At 44.2% G+C, this 17,998-nt stretch overlaps 1 protein-coding gene and 1 long non-coding RNA gene across 4 annotated transcripts in view; both read right to left on the bottom strand.

Annotated features, from left to right (window-relative positions):
- Positions 1 to 17,998, bottom strand: part of LOC306962939 — a 935,443-nt gene that overhangs the window by 257,893 nt on the left and 659,552 nt on the right. The window lies entirely within an intron of this gene.
- glra1 (glycine receptor, alpha 1) overlaps positions 1 to 17,998 on the bottom strand; it is a 239,011-nt gene that overhangs the window by 140,959 nt on the left and 80,054 nt on the right. For 2 of the 3 annotated variants that reach the window (XM_079556253.1, XM_079556252.1), the window contains one exon: positions 8,860 to 8,898. The exons of the other annotated variant lie outside the window; for it this stretch is intronic. In XM_079556253.1, coding sequence (XP_079412379.1) covers positions 8,860 to 8,898 — 39 coding nt within the window. The remainder of the gene's footprint in view (positions 1 to 8,859; positions 8,899 to 17,998) is intronic. 3 annotated transcript variants of the gene reach the window in all.

The raw sequence follows: 17,998 nt of genomic DNA, 5'->3' as shown, positions 1-17,998 counted from the left end.
TAATATAAATATTTTATATTTCTATTCAGTAGCTGCTATTTTTTATATCAGTAGTAACTAAACCTTTTTTACTATATTGTTTAATGGTACACAGCCCGACTCACTGGTCACAGTGATCAGGGATCCTGAATTTAAGACTAGTTATGTTTTTTTTAATGTAAAATTTCAGACCTCAGGTCAATTATATGTTACTCTATTCTCTCACATGGACAGTGTTTAACTCACAGTGGGAGAAATCTACAAAAAAATGAACATGGACGAGGCTGTGCGAGGCGTTAAAGGAACAGGACACCGTTGTTTCATGCTGAGATGTGTTCTCAGTTCTCAGTACGAGTTGATGTGCACCTGTCTGGTCTTTGTGTGTGAGCTCAGTCATGCAAAACGACCAATGATGTTGTCAGCATTTGGCCTCTCCCAGTTTATTCCTATAGTTCCAAACAGGGTGAAGATAGAAGCGACCAGGCTCTTGCAGAGCCGTGGGAAGATATTTTAGCTAGGGGAGGCTGAGGAACAACATTTACCCCAAAAAACGCTTTTCTGTGCATATTTCCTATTGATTAATATTGCCTGCAGTTCGCAAACTTTCCACCAGGAGGTGCTGCAGCACCCTCAGCACCCTGGGTTCCCACGGCCTTGCACTCTTGCAGGTCTGGTACGTTGCGTACCATCCAGGTATGTAACTCGTCTAAGCTCAGGTAAGAACATGTCTCAGTGTGGAGAAACGGTGCCTGTTCCTTTAACGTTAGGGGAGATCGAGTGAAGAGAAGCGAGCGCTTCATCAGGGAACTATCGACTATACTTTTGTATTATTTTGAGCTGAAAATGTCTTGTTAGAAAAACAACAAAGTCTGGCTGGAAATGCAGACTTTTATTGAGCTGACCTCGTCTAAACCAGTGTTGTTTTCGTCAATGAAGACGAAAATGGGAGAAAGTGTTTGAAACTCACCGCTACACGTCACACAAAGCGACGTCGGCTCATGGACTCACAGGCTGCAGGCTCCGCCCCCTCTCCCTCTGATACTGATACTGTTATCCTACGACCTCCAGGAGTGTCTGACAGTGACGTCACAGGGACTTTTCTCAGGACAGTTTTAGAAAGTACGTTGTGTATATGCTGAGAGAGGAGAGAAAAGTCCTGTTCACAATTATACTTCTGCCTTTGTGGTGGAAGAGATTATTATATTTATCCCAGTTTCCATCACTTATCCAAATTAATTATTACTTTTTTATAATGAAACTGACTGAAACTAAAAGCATTTTCGTCCAAAAACAAAACTGGTCTAAAGCAAATATCGAGGTCCATTGTCGGTTCTGTGGGAAACAAGACCAGTAAGTAACTAGTAATCACGTTTTAAGTCATTTTGAAATATAGCCAGCACAGAAGTAACTAGACTGATTTTAGAATGAGTAATTAGTGCTGTCATGGAGAAATCCCAAAAGCTCCTGAAATGTTTTTGATTTCAGGAAAGTGTATGAACAGTGAGCCGGGAGTTAGTTTGGATTTCCCTTTTCCCTGACGGATTAAAAGTCCAAACCTTGAAATGCGGTCCCCCCCCCCCTCTCTCTAACTCACTTTCCGATCCGCGTCTCCAGATAAATGAGTTTCTGTGAGTGAAACGTGTCATGTCTGTTTCCTGCTCTCGCCTCCCTCTCGCTCTACACGCGCCGTAATGAAATCTAAGTTTAAAGCGCCTCCTCTTGGCTGCGTTTTTCCGCTGAGGCTGCAGTTGTGTGTTGGCTCGGAGCAACAATAGCTCAGATACAACAGAACTGCAGCACTACGGCCCCGCGCTGTCACCGAAACAGGCAGGAATAGAACCAGGATGTATGTGCTGTGGATGCTTACAGTGCACGGAGGAGCCACGGGGAGAGGGCGCCTCCTGCTCGCCTCCTCCTCGCCTCCTGCTCGCCTCCTCCTCCGCCACATCTGCCGCCACATCTGCCGCCATGTCCATCACTGGCTTCACAGCAGAAATCTAGTCTTTATAACTCGCTCTATGGCCAGTTTAGTCATTGTTCTGGGTTTGAAATGAAAAGAGTTTTGTTTCCATTGACCTCATCGCGCCTCACTCCTTTGGTTGTGTCGAAGGAAATGATTTCATTTGTCTCGTATAAACTAAATCCAACATCCTACACGAGCAGAAGCTTCGGAGGCTGCACAATATATCGCCAAATAATCGTTATGTGAGAGATAACGCGCCACGAGCTGTTCATTATCAGAAATAACTGGACGATCATGGACCCCTCGTTATCCCACAAACTGAAACTGTTCATTCACTGTTTGAGTTATCTCACCTGTTTTACCTGAAGCTAGTTCCAGCTCAGTTGTTTATCGTGACTATGGAAACAGCTACAGTGGAGTGATATGTTAAGTGGTGATGTCACAGCTCTACTTCCAGGTTTGCATAGATAGAGACGCCGTCGCGTCATAGACGGGGGCGTGGCTTAGCCGAGGGGGAAACACAGTTTTTCACACTTTTTTGCCATTTTCTGGCAAAATATAATATTATTTATCATACAAATAAAGTCAAGTCTAAATCAGGCCCATATGGATGTTTATTCACAGCGGATTGTTCTGTAGAAGTGAAAAACAGCAGTCGCAGCTAGCGCTAGCATTAGCACGATGCTAACATGAAGCATCATGATAGCATCATGCTAATGCTAACGCTGTGAATAAACATCCATATGGGCCCGATTTAGACTTGACTTTATTTGTATGATATATAATATTATATTTGACCAGAAAATGGCTAAAAAGTGTGAAAAACTGTTTCCCCCTCTGCGAAGCCACGCCCCCGGCTATGACGCGACGTCTGTATCTATAGACCGGCAGATGTGCGAGAAACTGCTAAAGAGGATTAGCAGCAATTGTAAACTAATGGAGATTTTTTTGAAGTTATTGTTTACACTAAAACACTTGGATGCCACAGTGAGTCAGATCTGTTTACCAGCAGTAAGAGTTCCACGGTAATTTTTAGCTAATGTTAGTCAATGGAAATGTATGCTAACAGCTGCAAAGATGGCGGATCTCCATGGTAACTGTGGAATTTCCCAAACTCTACACGTAATTGGATGAAGGATATCCCTCTGTCCCTTTGTCTTTTCTGTCAGTGTAGGATTTACTCTCACAGACAATTAATGAGTAAAAACCACAACATGCTACGACACCTGCAGTGGCTCTTACGGCCTCTAGGGACAGGAGTTACTTAGCACTGCTTTAAATTCACTTATTTCTAGATGACGTTTTGCAGCGTATGTATCATAAATGGAGTTCAGAGGATATTTCAACACAATTAAAGATAATTACTTGAGTTTACTCAAGTAGTGAGTTTATTCTTTACTGTTTGTCTTTTTTGTGTTCAATGTCAAGCAGATTTAGAAATGTAGGAAGCCTTTGGTGCTTTTTTCCTCATGTTTTGCACTCACTAATGATTTGATTATAGTTTTGTAGATGATCTGAGAGGCCACTGGCGCTGGATTCTGGCCACACTCTTTGCCCCGGGGCAGCTTTGGATAAAGAAGAAACCAACTACCATGTCACGGTGAAGACAGGCCTAAAGTAAGCTTCGGTCGTGGATAAAGCTCGAAGGCAGGCGGCTCTTGAAGTCAGGAAAAAAAATCTGCTTAATCTTGCGGTGGATTTGCTGACATTTTGCTGAACATGGCCGACGTTGGCGCGGGGGGAACGTTTAACTCTGCAGCTCAGTCTTACGGAGCTGTTTAAACAGTTGGCCCTAAATCCAGGCGGGGAGAGTTTCCGACGCAGATCAAAGCCGTGTTTAGTTTTCCTTCAGAAGCCAGCGTTTTCCAGGAGGAGCGTTTAAACTACAGAGGGACGATGATCCGGGGGAGGCGTCCTTCAGGCTCGGGGTGTGGGGGGGCTTTAGCAAAACAAACTCAGAAATCAGGCTGAATCTTTCCTACTCGGATCGTTTTAGTTTGTGTCGTTTGATGAACTAAAGTCAAAGAAACCAAGTCCGTCCATCAGCCCAGGGTTTGTGGCTGAGGAACATCCAGCCGTTTGGATTGATCAGACTCTAGAATCGTTAAAGGTCCTCGACTTTTAGGAGCTTTTAGCCATGTTGTTATGTTACTGTAGTTGTGTCGTCAGAGCGGAACCGAAGAGCTCGACGTCTGTAACGTAATGTCTTAATTCTCTACTTACGGCCTGATTTTAATTTGTAAAACAGCTTTTTCATTATTTCTGTTGTAAGAAAGAAATAAAGGGGGAAAAAAACGCCCCCCTGAGCGTCTGAACAGACGTCATGTTTGTGAAGAAGGAGCTCTTTCTAACTTACTCTGGACACGCCTGTTCTTTGTTCTTACCTAACAATAATGTCACGGAGAAAAGCACGTTTGGCTACGAGGACTTTATTCAACCTTCCTAAAGACGAGGCCGCTCGCCAGAAGTTGTTTTTTCTCTCCTGGATTCGGCGACTTTCACCAAAACAGTGTTTTTCTAGCATGTGTGTAGCGTGTGTGTTGGCGTGTGTGTTAGCATGTGTGTAGCGTGTGTGTGTTAGCATGTGTGCTAGCATGTGTGTAGCGTGTGTGTGTTAGCATGTGTGTTAGCGTGTGTGTGATAGCTTGTGTGTGTTAGTCATTTCTGAAGCTGTGTTGCAGATGTCAACTCCTTATAACTGCATTTTGAAGTAACTTCACTTTTTTCTGTGTATTTCTACTACAGTAAAGTTGTATGTGTGGAGAGAGGGGGCGGGGTTAACTGAATCGAAGCGTTGTGTCTTCCAGGTTGGAAAAATACCTCCAGAAAATACTTTTATTTATCACAAATGAGTGCTCCATAGTGGTAGAGATACAATATATCCTATAAACGCCTGTACTTTACTTTGGAAAGGCTAAAACAGCAGATACATTTTCCTCGTGATTTAAACCTCTGTGCACTGAGATAAATCACAAACGAATCCCTGACGAAGCCACTTGTTTAGTCACGAAACGCCGTCGGGAACATCCAGCTGTTTCGATTGATCGGACTGATTTCCATCCGGCTCGCCAAAATAAAAGCACCGTTTTATTCATTAGTTCAACTTTCTTTCTTTCTAACTATTAACACACAAAACAATTCAAATGTGTGTATTTGATTATATTCTTGTAATGTTGCTGTACCTGCTGAACTAATCATCTGTGTGCTTTTATTTTGGCGAGCTGGATCGAAACAGGAAGTCACTTCTTGGGCGGCGTTGTTATGATTTGAAGTTATGCACAGAGTCAGTGAAGCCTTAATGGTTGTTCTGAGAAGCGTTTAAAGGTTTTCGAAAGTAGTCGCGCGGACCGGGGTGTTTAGCGTGGTGAAGCGGCCTCACCTCCAAACACTCTAGAGGATATGAATACTTAAAGTGATAGTCTGGAAGTCTATATGTTGTATGATGTGCAAAATCCACCATCTGGTCTCGCATTTTGACGTAAGGTTAGTAATAATATAGACATCATTTTTTGTAAAGTCCCTCCTTCCTGGATCTCAGCAACTAATCAGAGTCTAGCATCCTCCCACGTCGACCAATGAGACGAGCTTTTCCTGTGAGCTGGCCTGTCAGGTCCAATCAGGAGAAGGGGGAGGAGCTTGATCGTCAACTTTTGAATATTCTGCTTCTGTTTTCCTCATTTCTGCAAACTAAGAAGGGCTTTCCGGCTAAAGACGGGAGGAATTGTCTACTTTCAAACTTCAATTTCAACAATATTTGCGAACGACCCGAGAGAAAGACGGGTTTGTGAAGCGACGCAGGAGCTACTTCAGTTTTCTCCGCCTCATAACGCCATAAAATAAACATCGCACGGGGTCAGTTTTGTCATTGTAATTCTCTGACATGAAAACTAAGATGGTAAAAATCTCCGCTTCGACTCCTCAAATCTTTCCCCTGAAAATGCAGCTAACGAATGACTAGCTTAACGTCTTCTCTGAAACATTTACTCGCCATCTCTCTGTGTGTAGCGTGTGTGTTAGCATGTGTGTTAGCATGTGTGTTAGCATGTGTGTTAGAGTGTGTGTTAGCGTGTGTGTTAGCGTGTGTGTTAGCATGTGTGTTAGCGTGTGTGTAGCGTGTGTGTTAGCATGTGTGTTAGCATGTGTGTTAGAGTGTGTGTTAGCGTGTGTGTAGCGTGTGTGTTAGCATGTGTGTTAGCATGTGTGTTAGAGTGTGTGTTAGCGTGTGTGTGCTAGCTTGTGTGTTAGCATGTGTGTTAGCGTGTGTGTAGCGTGTGTGCTAGCATGTGTGTTAGCTTGTGTGCTAGCATGTGTGTTAGCATGTGTGTTAGCGTGTGTGTTAGCTTGTGTGTTAGCATGTGTGTAGCATGTGTGTTAGCGTGTGTGTTAGCATGTGTGTTAGCGTGTGTGTAGCGTGTGTGTTAGCGTGTGTGTTAGCGTGTGTGTGTTAGCTTGTGTGTTAGCGTGTGTGTAGCGTGTGTGTTAGCATGTGTGTTAGCGTGTGTGTGTTAGCTTGTGTGTGTTAGCTTGTGTGTTAGCTTGTCAGTGTGTGGAAGCGCCGCCGGGTGATAAGTTTGCTTTTATGATGTAATTTCAAACTTTTAGAGAAAGATATTGATCATGGAAAGCTTCAGTTACACAGTTTTAATGTTTCAGATCCTCAGTTCGAGTCTATGGTCAGGGCTTGATGTGGCTTTTTATGTTGTTTTTGCTGTAAGATAAAAACATTTGGCCGAGAGCGTCATCGAACAGTAGAATAAATATTGTATCAGTGTGATTCTGTGTGATTCTGGGTCAGAGTTGGTGCTGCTGACTTGTTTTTTTCACTTAATAAGAGCGACTGTGGCACTGTCACCTAAAACATGGATAACAAACTGCTGGAAAACACTTTGTTGTTGTGAGTTTGTTAATCAGCTTTATAGCCTTTCTGGCTCGGTCCTAACGGCTCCCTCGAGGTCTTGCTACAGAGCACAAAGTAAGAAGAAGACAGTAAGTTTCCTCCTAGTGGCGTTAACTAGACCTTCAGTGTTTTAAAAATGGGCTCGTTTCTTGGTCCGGTTTATAGAACCAAGAGTGGAAAACGAAAGAACTGGTTCTGAAACTGGAGCCACACTGTAAAAAATGCCGCCTTATCTTTTGTTAATGCTGATTTTGAGCCGGTTTGGATGATCTTGAAGTGAGATTGTCGATGGAACCAGCCGTGATTCGCTCATGAGAAATCCTTCTTGTTCCATTGGCAACAATACATGCGTTTCCAAACAGTTCTGGCAGCCATTTTGAATACCGAAGTAGCATTATGCAGTACTACAACATGTAACAATATCTCTACTCAGGATCTAAATGAAAGTAAATGAAAGTGAACTGATCGACAGAGGCATTTTTATGACTCGTAATCATTGCTCATGAAGATAAGAGTTAAAACACGTCCAGAGACGCACGTTTATGTGATATAATCAGCACATGTGGCTCAGACGTAGCAGCTCTGGATTTACTAAAGATCTGCTTCACTCTGAAGACTAAATGAACACATCAAAGAGGGAACAGAAAACCCTTCTCTGTGATTTTTACAGTTTGTCATGTCGACAGAGTCAGTGCTAACATTAGCATGCTACCGGTTAGCAACTGTCTTCTTCAACACGATAAACATGTGTGTATTTCACATGTATAAACACTGAGGAAATACTACAGTAACAGCTCTGACCTCTGTCACATGTTGTATCCAAGGCCAGATGTCTGTGGTTCAGGGTTTTCTCGTGGAGAGGTCAGAGCTGAGGTGATGAAACTAAATGCTAACCAGTAACATGCTAACATCTTAAACACTGACTCACAGGTTATATCACATAAACGTGCGTCTCTGGGGCCGTGAAGCTGTTTTCTTCTACAGCAATGATTATGAGTAAATATAAATGTCACTGTCAGTCAGTCGTCTTTCTTTTATATCCAGAGATATTGTTGCATGCTGTAGTACTGCATAATTCTACTTCAGTATTCAAAATGGCCGCTATAACAACAAAAGTCACATGACTGAAAGGCATGTATAAAGTCCAAAACAAAGGAAGGAAGGAAAGCCCTTCTCTTTGGTCCTCATGGGGCTGACCTTGCTGTAATACCACCCCCTAGTGGCCAGGGGCGACTCCAGAAGACACTTCGTAAACAGAGAGACTTTGAGCTTGTTTGAACTGCTTTAGAGTCTGGCTCCAAAAAGTGTCTTTTTTCTAAGAACTTTAAGTCTTTGATCCACGTGACGACGCTGGGCTGGGAGTCCTATTTCTAACCAAACTGCTTTGTGTCCAGCAGAAATAAAACGCTGAACCCTAAATCTATGATGGACTGGTCCCGGTCCGGAGGAGGAGCCTGAGCAGCCATGTTTCACAGTCTTTACGGGGCTGAATCCTCCATCGCTTGTGTGTTTTATCTATGATCCAAACCTACTCAAAATCAGCACAAATTCTGATAATTCAAGCACTTTTCTCGAAGATAAGATAAGCAGTTTTTTCCCAGAGCAGCAGCAGCTTCGTGGACAAGCTTCAACACAGCTCACACTTTACACGGAGACGGACGCTTTGTGTGTGCGGCCGCTCAGCAGCAGCTCCAGCCGACGGTCCACGGCTTCACACGCTTCCAAAACCGCCACGGGGATCGTTTCTGAGCTACAGGCGCCTCCTCTCGATTCCATCCGTCGTTTTGGCGCCTCTTTGATGAAACTCAGTATCTCCTACAACACTACATCGCCGCTCATTTAACACCAGTGTGTGGCTCATTAGCTTGTTGTTCATCGTAGACATATTTAGCTGCTCGATCCTCCTTCTGAACATTTGCTCCATCACAGTGAAACACAACACCATGAAGATCAGGGATTGTCCTTTTTTAAAGACAAACGAACTGAAAACGGGGGGGAGAAAGAAAATAAAAGTAGGTACCTTTCTTGCCAGTTGCCTCAATTTTGGAGCCTTTGGGGTCTAATGAAAAGAAGATCAGAATTAAACACATAGCACTCTACAACAGGTTCAGAACAAAAAAAAGCTCTACGTCGTTGTTTGTCCAGCAGAAGGAAAACAACTCCTTTTTTACTTTTGTTAAAATATCAATATCTACCAAGGAGCGGAACAAGACAGCAAGGCCCATAACGTCTACAGAGTCTATGGTTTCGCTGCACCACTGCCAACACCCAGCGCTGCGGGACGGGTGAGTGTGTGGCAGAGTGAGACAGAGAGGGGGCAGCATACCATCAGAGGCAATAGCAAAGGGCGTGGGGTAAAGGTGGGGGGTGGGGGGGGAGGAGGAGGAAGAGGCTTGTACAGTTTATATATATATAAAAAAGAGCCATACTCCAGCGGGGCAGCGGATTCGGGGAACGGGGCGGAGGGCGGGGGGGGAGGCGAGAGACGGGGGAGAGGTGCCAAAAAAGGAAGAGGGTTGCAATGCAGAACTGTCAGAGGAGAGGAGAGAGAGAGAGAGAGAGAGAGAGAGAGAGAGAGAGAGAGAGAGAGAGAGAGAGAGGAGTATCTTTGTACAAAGACTAGCAAAATGCACTACGGAGAGATGCACGAGGAGGAGGAGGCGGGGAAAGTGCAAAGACTACATGTCAAATGGGTTTTTATTCTCTTCAATCAATGCCACTTTTTTTCGGGCTGAGAGTCATGTTTCAACAAAGTGTCTGTGTCCAACGGAGTCAAAGGAACTTTACCGTCACACGATCGTTCGATTACTCGGGTCGACTAAAGGACGGACGGATGCAACAGCGCCCCCTTCAGAGCTCGACGGAAAAAAATGGATGTAGAAACTTAAACTTCGAGAACAGGGGTGCCCAGAGGGTGACCTACTTATGGTTAAAGCGGAACTCAGTAACGTGTTTACCTTAATAAATCCTCCCCGTAGTCCCTCTGGGGGTGATACAAGTGTTAAAGGGATGATGGGGGGTCTCTCATCGCCCCCTGGTGTCTCTGGATACTCAGAAAACCACAATTGCAACTTGACTGCCACTAGAATCACCAATTGGAATCACCAATACAGATTAAGAAGCTAACAGGCTAACAGGCAAAGCTAACTGCGGGCTAGCACCACTTAAACAGTATTTACAGCCAAGTTTGAGTGAAAACAATGATCTCCATTGTGTAATTGGATGAACAATATCTCTCTGTCCCTTTGTCTTTTCTGTCAGCGTAATATTTACTCTCACGGACAATAAATGAGTAAAAAAACCCAACATGCTACGACACCTGCAGTGGCGCTTACGGCCTCTAGGGGCACGAGTTACTTTGTACTGCTTTAATACTAACTCTGTTAACTTTTCCCATTCATTCTCAATGGTAAGCTCTTATGCTCCGTCCACACCAAACTCGTTTTGGCGCCTCCAAAGCGTCAGGTTTACATTTAAAATACATGGAGGACGCGCCTCCGGGGGGCGTCAAGATGTCCCGCAGCGCGTCACGCGCCTCCTCCGCGGCGCGTTTTGAGGTTTTTCGCGCTTGACGCGCCTCCAGGGCGTCGAGCGCGGCCGACGCTCGAGTTGGGAAATGTTGAACTTTTTGGCGAAATTCGCGAGCGTCGACCAATCAGGAGCTTTCTCCCCATAGTGACGTACGTTGTAGCTGAGCCACCGGGGCAGATTCTACGCCAGCCCCACAGATGTCAACAAGTCGCAAGTCACGGAGGTTTAGCTTCTTTGTGAACCGGAGCTACAGCCGCTCTGGGACTTTTTTTTTTTAGAAAGACACATCAGTGCTTCTTTATCTAAACACCAGGATTAAAAGCGGCGGAAGTACCGTTGAAAGCGACTCTCGTCCGAGCACAGCTCCTGGAGCAAATGGTGAAACTCGCCAAACTGAGAACGCCTTCGGACGATCTCATGAATCCAGACACGGCGCCGACGAGCCCGTAGACGACGTTGTCTGGCTTTATGAAGCAATAAAAGCCAAGCCACTCTCTCTATGTCATCCATGTTGATAACTGATAACTGATAACTGACAACGGCTCCCAACGCGCTCCACGACGACGCTCTTGACGCGCGTCGAGAGCGTCTTGACGCTTGGTAACGAGCGTCTGACTTGAATGAGCACAGGCGTCCAACAACGGGCGTGACGCGCGTTTTTGACGCCCAAATCGAGTTTGGTGTGGACGGAGCATTACAGTATGGATGCAGTACACTTATTGGCCACCAGTGTGAATTTGGGGGCGCTGTTTCGCTCCTCCCACAAAGTTAAGGGAACTCTGTTGTTGCTCGGTGTTTATCGATCACAGAGCAGTTTAACAACTTTATTTGCAAAGGTCGCTGACGTCAACACAGGCACGTGTTTAAAGTTGACACTTTCAGAATGATCAAATATGACATTTTCTTTGAGTTAACAAGTGAATGAGGTAAAGTCCTGCAGGTGCTGCAGATACACGTGTATCATGAGCACGTGTTTGCTGTAGTGGAAAGTAACGAAGTAAAACAAACGACCGTCAAGTACAGGAAAAAAATAGACAAAGTGCTCTGGAAGTCAATAAGAAAATGTGTTTTTTTTTGTCTTTGGAGACTCAACAGATAAACAAAAAACCAAGGCACTCTTCCTCACATCATAAATCTATATTTACATTTAAAAAGCCTTTAGCGTGCTGGGCTGTTGAACTATATAATATTTAAACATATTGCTGGTTTTTCCTAGCCTGGCTAACACCAGACTAAAATCACAAGTGATATTTAGTCTGGTGACACCAATTCATTTTCTCGTAGGAGAGGTGTGGTTTACGATCGTCCATACTCGTTTATTGGGCGATACGAAAAAAAAAAAAAAAAGTCTATCATGCGTCTGCACGTAGCCATGGCCAATCGTATCATCGTATGAGATGACGTATGACGTACCCGCTGTAAACTTTTGAGCTAAATTATTTAGAACAAGGTCTAAAGCTTGATCGAAAAATACCATCGTGTCTGCTGCTGTCATGTTGGATCCGTAAATAAACTTTTTTTATTATCCGTAAATAAACTACAAGCTTCCATATATCGAATAGCGCGTCATCGTCTTGCCGTCCCTCCTCGCTCTGTGATTGGTTCCCAAATCCACCGGAGATTTCGGCCATGGTCCCCAGGCTGTTGTGCAGTTCGAAATAATTCGAGTGCACACAGCAGCCTGGTGTTAGCCAGGTTAGGTTTTTCCATGTGTATCGGCTCCAACCAGCCTTTGTCAAGAAGTAAAACTACAAAGTTTGGCAGTACTTAAATCTGTGAGTTTTAGTGTCCAGACCCAGAGGTCCAGACCCAGAGGTCCTGACCCAGAGGTCCAGACCCAGAGGTCCAGACTCAGAGGTCCAGACCCAGAGGTCCAGACCCAGAGGTCCAGACCCAGAGGTCCAGACTCAGAGGTCCTGACCCAGGGGTCCAGACCCGGAGGTCCTGACCCGGAGGTCCAGACCCGGAGGTCCAGACCCGGAGGTCCTGACCCGGAGGTCCTGACCCAGAGGTCCAGACCCAGAGGTCCAGACCCAGAGGTCCAGACCCAGAGGTCCAGACCCAGAGGTCCTGACCCAGAGGTCCTGACCCAGAGGTCCTGACCCAGAGGTCCTGACCCAGAGGTCACGGACTGACTCACACGAGCTGCAGCCGACACATTAATATCTGATCATGTGTCTCTCACTAAATGTAGTACAATGTCATATGCTCTGTAACAGTGTGTAATGACTTGTACCTATGGGTTAGACACACAAGGGAATAATATATATTTGTAGTTTGTAGTTCTATAGTGTAATAAGACATAACTCTAACCCTAACCTGAAGCCCTAAGGGTCTCGTGTCCGATTACATTATGTAGTTACAAAGTACTAATACAAGTCATTCTATTGTGTATCTACCCCACAGGTCACACCCCACTTTTAATTTCATCCCCCGGAGACAAAAGCTTTGGAACCAAACGTCCCGGGTCATCAGCTACAACAGTGGTTCCCAAAGCGGGGTTCAGGACCCTCTTTGGCCGTCCCAATATGATTTCAAGACCCCAAAAAGAAAGATATTGTCACTTCACTTCACTGACAACGCTTTTTCATGAGTCATGTGGCGGCACCACCCGCCGCCATATTGGATCCTTTTCTCAGACTCAGACGCAAATATTGTCAAACTGAACCTGAACTGAAGTCACTAAAGCTTTCACTGCTCATCAACAGGAATGACTTCGACCACGGGAGCTGAACTCAGTCACATCAGGGTCTGTCAATCACGGCATTCCAATCATTTCTGTGGTTTATTTATCGTCAACTAAGCTTTGACCTAAATGTGCAAACCATTCACATCTTGAATCTTGAATCACTAGTACATGTGTCTGTTGTTCATCCCCACAAACTGCCCATAATCCAACACAGTCGACCCGAAGTGTGTTTATCATGCACTGGAGCTGCTCACACGCCCAATCCAACCTGGAAGTTATTTTTTTAATACATCTATTCAACTCATTTTTGTAACTTTTTTGTATATTTTTTTGTCATTTTTTATCACATTTTTGTAATTTTTTTTTAATTTTTTTGTCAATTTTTTGTTATATTTTTGTAATTTTTTGTCACATTTTTGTAATTATTTTTGTCACATTTTGTCATTTTTTTTTAATCATTTTTTCGTCAATTTTTTCATCAATTTTTTATCAATTTTTTGTCACTTTTTGTCACATTTTTGTAATTTTTTTGTCAATTTTTGTCAATTTTTTGTTATATTTTGTCACATTTTTGTAATGATTTTTGTCACATTTTGTCATTTTTTGGGTCATTTTTTCATCCATTTTTTGTCATTTTTTTGTCACTTTTTGTCACATTTTTGTAATTTTTTTGTCAATTTTTTGTCAATTTTTTGTCAATTTTTTGTCATTTTTTGTCATTTTTTCGTCAATTTTTTCATCCATTTTTATCAATTTTTTCTCAATTTTTTGTAATTTTTGTGTCATATTTTTGTCATTTCTTCGTCAATTTTTTGTCAATTTCTTGTGACATTTTTGCCACTTTTTCATACATTTTTCGTCACTTTTTTCTCACATTTCCATCATTGTTTTCGTCTCAGATTTGTTGCTATTTTCACAGCTTTTTTCCAGAAGCTTTTGGATTGGGGTAAAGCCAAACTGGAGAAAAAGTGCTCGGTTCAGGTGGGAGTTAAGGGGTTAAACTCTCACCACCCGCCTAAACCTAAGGGTTATGTTTAGGGTTAGCAATTATGCAAATCCAAATCTCAAAGCACATTGACTGTAAAGCTTACAGACTATAGGCCAGTGTGAAATTTGAAAGCTAAGACCTAGAAAAACTGGTCTGAACTGGTCTTTTTCATCTAATTTTTGCCAGTATTGTGTTGAGTTTTTAGCTGCACTTTGGGTCACTTTTTGATATTCTCTTTTTTGCGTTTTCACACTTGTTTTCTTCTCGTTTCTGTTGCAGTTTGGTGATGCCAAACTGGAGGAAATGTGCTCGGCTCAGGTAGAGGTTTAGAGGTGAACGTGTGTTTGCCTCAGTTCAGAGTTTCCTTTCCACTTTTCAGTCCCGGGCGTTTCCCATCTGTGCCGCGATCGCACCGAGCACCAGACCTGCTGAAAAATGAACCAGGACTTTCCCGGAGTCTCTTTACCGGGAGTTTATATCCTGAAATGACTTGGCCGTCTCCCAAATATAGAGTCTATTAACAAAGTTCTCAAAATGGCTTCTTTGTCCCCGCAGCCATTAAAGACCGACACACATACACACACACACACACACACTCGTCACCACGGAGATGAAATTCCCCCAGCCTCCCTCTAACGGCCCACATTAATTTGTCGTCATTTGGCTGAAATGGAGCCGTATTTCATTTGAATGACAAAGGAAACGGGACGGGCATTTTTCAGCCCGGGGACCGAGAGAGAGAGAGGGGGGGGTGAGGGGGGGGGGGGGGGGGGGGTAAAGTCTGCCCGATCTGTATAATGGGACTTTGTAATGTCACGGATTTGGACGAGGACGATCCATTCTCTTTTCGGCCAAAAAAAAACCCAGTCACAGTCTGTCCCCGACAAAAGGCCGACATGAAGGACACGGGATTTACTGTCGGGCCCTGAAGAGCGAGGGCGACTCTGGGGAGATATAACCGAAGCAGAGGCTGTGGTGACCAACATGTATGTAACCGTTAAACAATAAAGTTTCAGTACTACAGGTGTTGAAAAGATAAAAGTATGGAAAGGAGGTGGTGGACAAAATCAATCCTTAGATCCGAGTTCAGATGCTGCTGGTGCAGGACAGCATTAAAGAAAGTTTATATTAACAAAAAAAGAGAAACCTCAGGATTTGGTCACAAACATCATGTTCTCTGTGAACCCGGCCCCAGAGGAAACGCCAGTGGAGGCGGAGCTTCCTTTCTTTGCACCGCTGGATCCATTGGAATCCTTCCCTCACATGTGCCAGTATCTACAAAACACATCTGCATCTACAAAATACATCTGCATCTACAAAATAAATCTGCATCTACAAAATAAATCTGCATCTACAAAATACATCTGCATCTACAAAATACATCTGCATCTACAAAATATAGGGATGCACCGGTACCGATACCAGTATCGGGTATCGGGCCGATACCACATGCTTGTACTCATACTCGTACTCATTCATGAGGTCCCGATACCAGAAACCGATACCATTTGACGTGTGGCCAGCGCAGCTACGAGGCGCAGCTACGAGGCGCAGCTACGAGGCGCACCTACGAGGCGCAGCTCTCAGCTGAGGAGAGAAGAAGCAACAAACTGGAGAATTGTTTAGTGTAAACACAATAATCCACATAGAGCTGACTTTATTACAGACTGCGCTCTCTAAACCAGAGTCTGAGCTGGATTTAACCAGAGCTTAATGTTGTTAGTGCTGCAGCGTCTGCAGTGTTTACAACATACAGGCTAACGTTGCTAACTCGCTGCAGCGTCTGCAGTGTTTACAACATACAGGCTAATGTTGCTAACTCGCGGCTAACAGTTTTGGCCATTCTGATGCCGTTTTATGTTTATTTACGTTTACGTTTATTCATCTGAAAAACTAACCCAGCGACTAAAAAGTCCTCAGAAAATCCAAATCAAAGACATACAGCATGTTTATATTGAGGGAAAATGAGCTGCAGCAGAACAATGAAAACGCTGTAGCTTCTCGCCAAGTTACTACAAACACACGAGAAAATCTACAGGAGCTGAAGTAAAGACGAAAAGAGACCATTTAAGTAACATCTGAATACTATTGTTATATAAAAATACATAAATGAATAAAGCTCAGGCATTGGGAGCTTTAGGACATGGGCTTTTCTGTCTATGATGGACAGAGACATAAAAATTAAAAATTATATTGAATGAAAATAAAATAAATAAATAAATGGCTTCAGCACAATTCTAATATAACTGCTCTTAAATGTGTCGCTGACTTTACTTAAGGAAATGTAAATGAGTAAATTAACTCATTACAAACCAATCTGCTGTGAAAAAAGTAAGAATGAGGAAAATGCCTTGTACTCGTATCGGTGTTCGGTATCGGCGAGTACTTACATCAAAGTACTCGTACTTGTATTGGTTTTAGAAAAAGTGGTATCGGTGCATCCCTAATAAAATAAATCTGCATGTACAAAATAAACCTGCGGGTACATATGGCCCGCGCTCACAGGACCTGTTTTTCACTGGGCAGAAAGGCTTTAACTCTGTTTCAGGATCTGCTTCAGGATCTGCAGCTTAAAGAACCGGCGTCTTGTGCTCAATTTAAAGTTTCTTAAAGGACATGTCTCTGGTTTAACTGAAATGACGACGCTTTAAAGGGATATTTCAGGATTTTTGACATCATTTCCTCGTTATCCAGAGTGTTGCTGATTTCTGGAGGCACATCTGAGGCAAATCACATAACACCAGACTAACCATATAAATGTCTGTGTCCATAAATCATGTTTGGAATATAACTGACCTGCATCACATGAACGATCGTATTTTGAGGGACTATTTTCTCTCAGATCACTCCGCCGCCGCGTAGCTTATACAACCAGGAAGCTGATGCTGCTCAAATATAAGGTATTTTAAATGATTCTATGGACACAGACATGTATATGGTTAGTCTCACACTGTTTTAATGCAGGCTCGCTGATACCATAGCCTCTGATGTGAAAGTGGCAGCATTAGGCTCCATAAATCTGCATTCACGGAGCTCGAGTCGTTCCAAAAACTTTTTCCAATCATCTCCCATCAGAAGTTGGACGTGCCCGGATCAGCGGTGAATATTTATCATCCTGTCCGGCTCTGATCAGCGTCCGGAGATGTGCTGCCAATCCGATCGGGCCCCCTCTGATGGATGTGCCATTTTCGCCTCTAAACCGCATCGGACTGAATAAACCGCGAGCCGCCGCTGCTTTGCTGTACTTGACAACTGCCAACGTGAGGGATGGCGACTCGGCGCGGCACGAGTCCGCGGGCGAACTCCCAATCCGTCAATGTCAGAGCGGGACGGGAGCGGGACGGGAGCGGGAGGAAATGGGTTTGGAGACGGATGGAGGGGGGGCCGCCGGCGCCAACCGGAGTCAACAGGTGACGACGGGCTCGGTGATCCGCCTGGGTCAGGACGGGCTCGTGATCCGCCAGGGTCAGGACGGGCTCGGTGATCCTCCCGGGTCTGGACGGGCTCGGGGATCCGCCCGGGTCAGGACGGGCTCGGGGATCCGCCCGGGGCACGATAACTGGCTAGAGGGAAAGCTTACACTGGATCGTTGAAGTCCATCCTCGTTCAGGTGACACAGTCAGGTTTTCGTGGCAGCTCAACAAATGATCAGTTTTTTATTACAGCTCTCTGTATCGCACTTCACACTTCATCGACTCGTCCTCTTCAATTCAATAAGTAAATATGTTTAATATCAATCAAAGGAATATTGTAGATGCAGCGTTCTCACTGAGAAAGTCTTTAGAAAACTGAGGGCCTGATCTTGTGTTTCGCAGACTATAGAGGAACATTTTGCGCTGAGTTTGATCGCACTCAGCGCCATGGAAACGAGGAAATGAAGAGCAGCTCCATCAGAGCAGCTCCATCAGAGCAGCTCCATCAGAGCAGCTCCATCAGAGCAGCTCCATCAGA

Source organism: Gobius niger, assembly GCF_951799975.1.
Source record: "Gobius niger genome assembly, chromosome: 5".
Classification (NCBI taxonomy): Eukaryota; Metazoa; Chordata; class Actinopteri; order Gobiiformes; family Gobiidae; genus Gobius; species Gobius niger.
The sequence above is the reverse complement of the archived record's forward strand: the minus strand, read 5'-3'. Positions and strand labels throughout refer to the sequence as shown.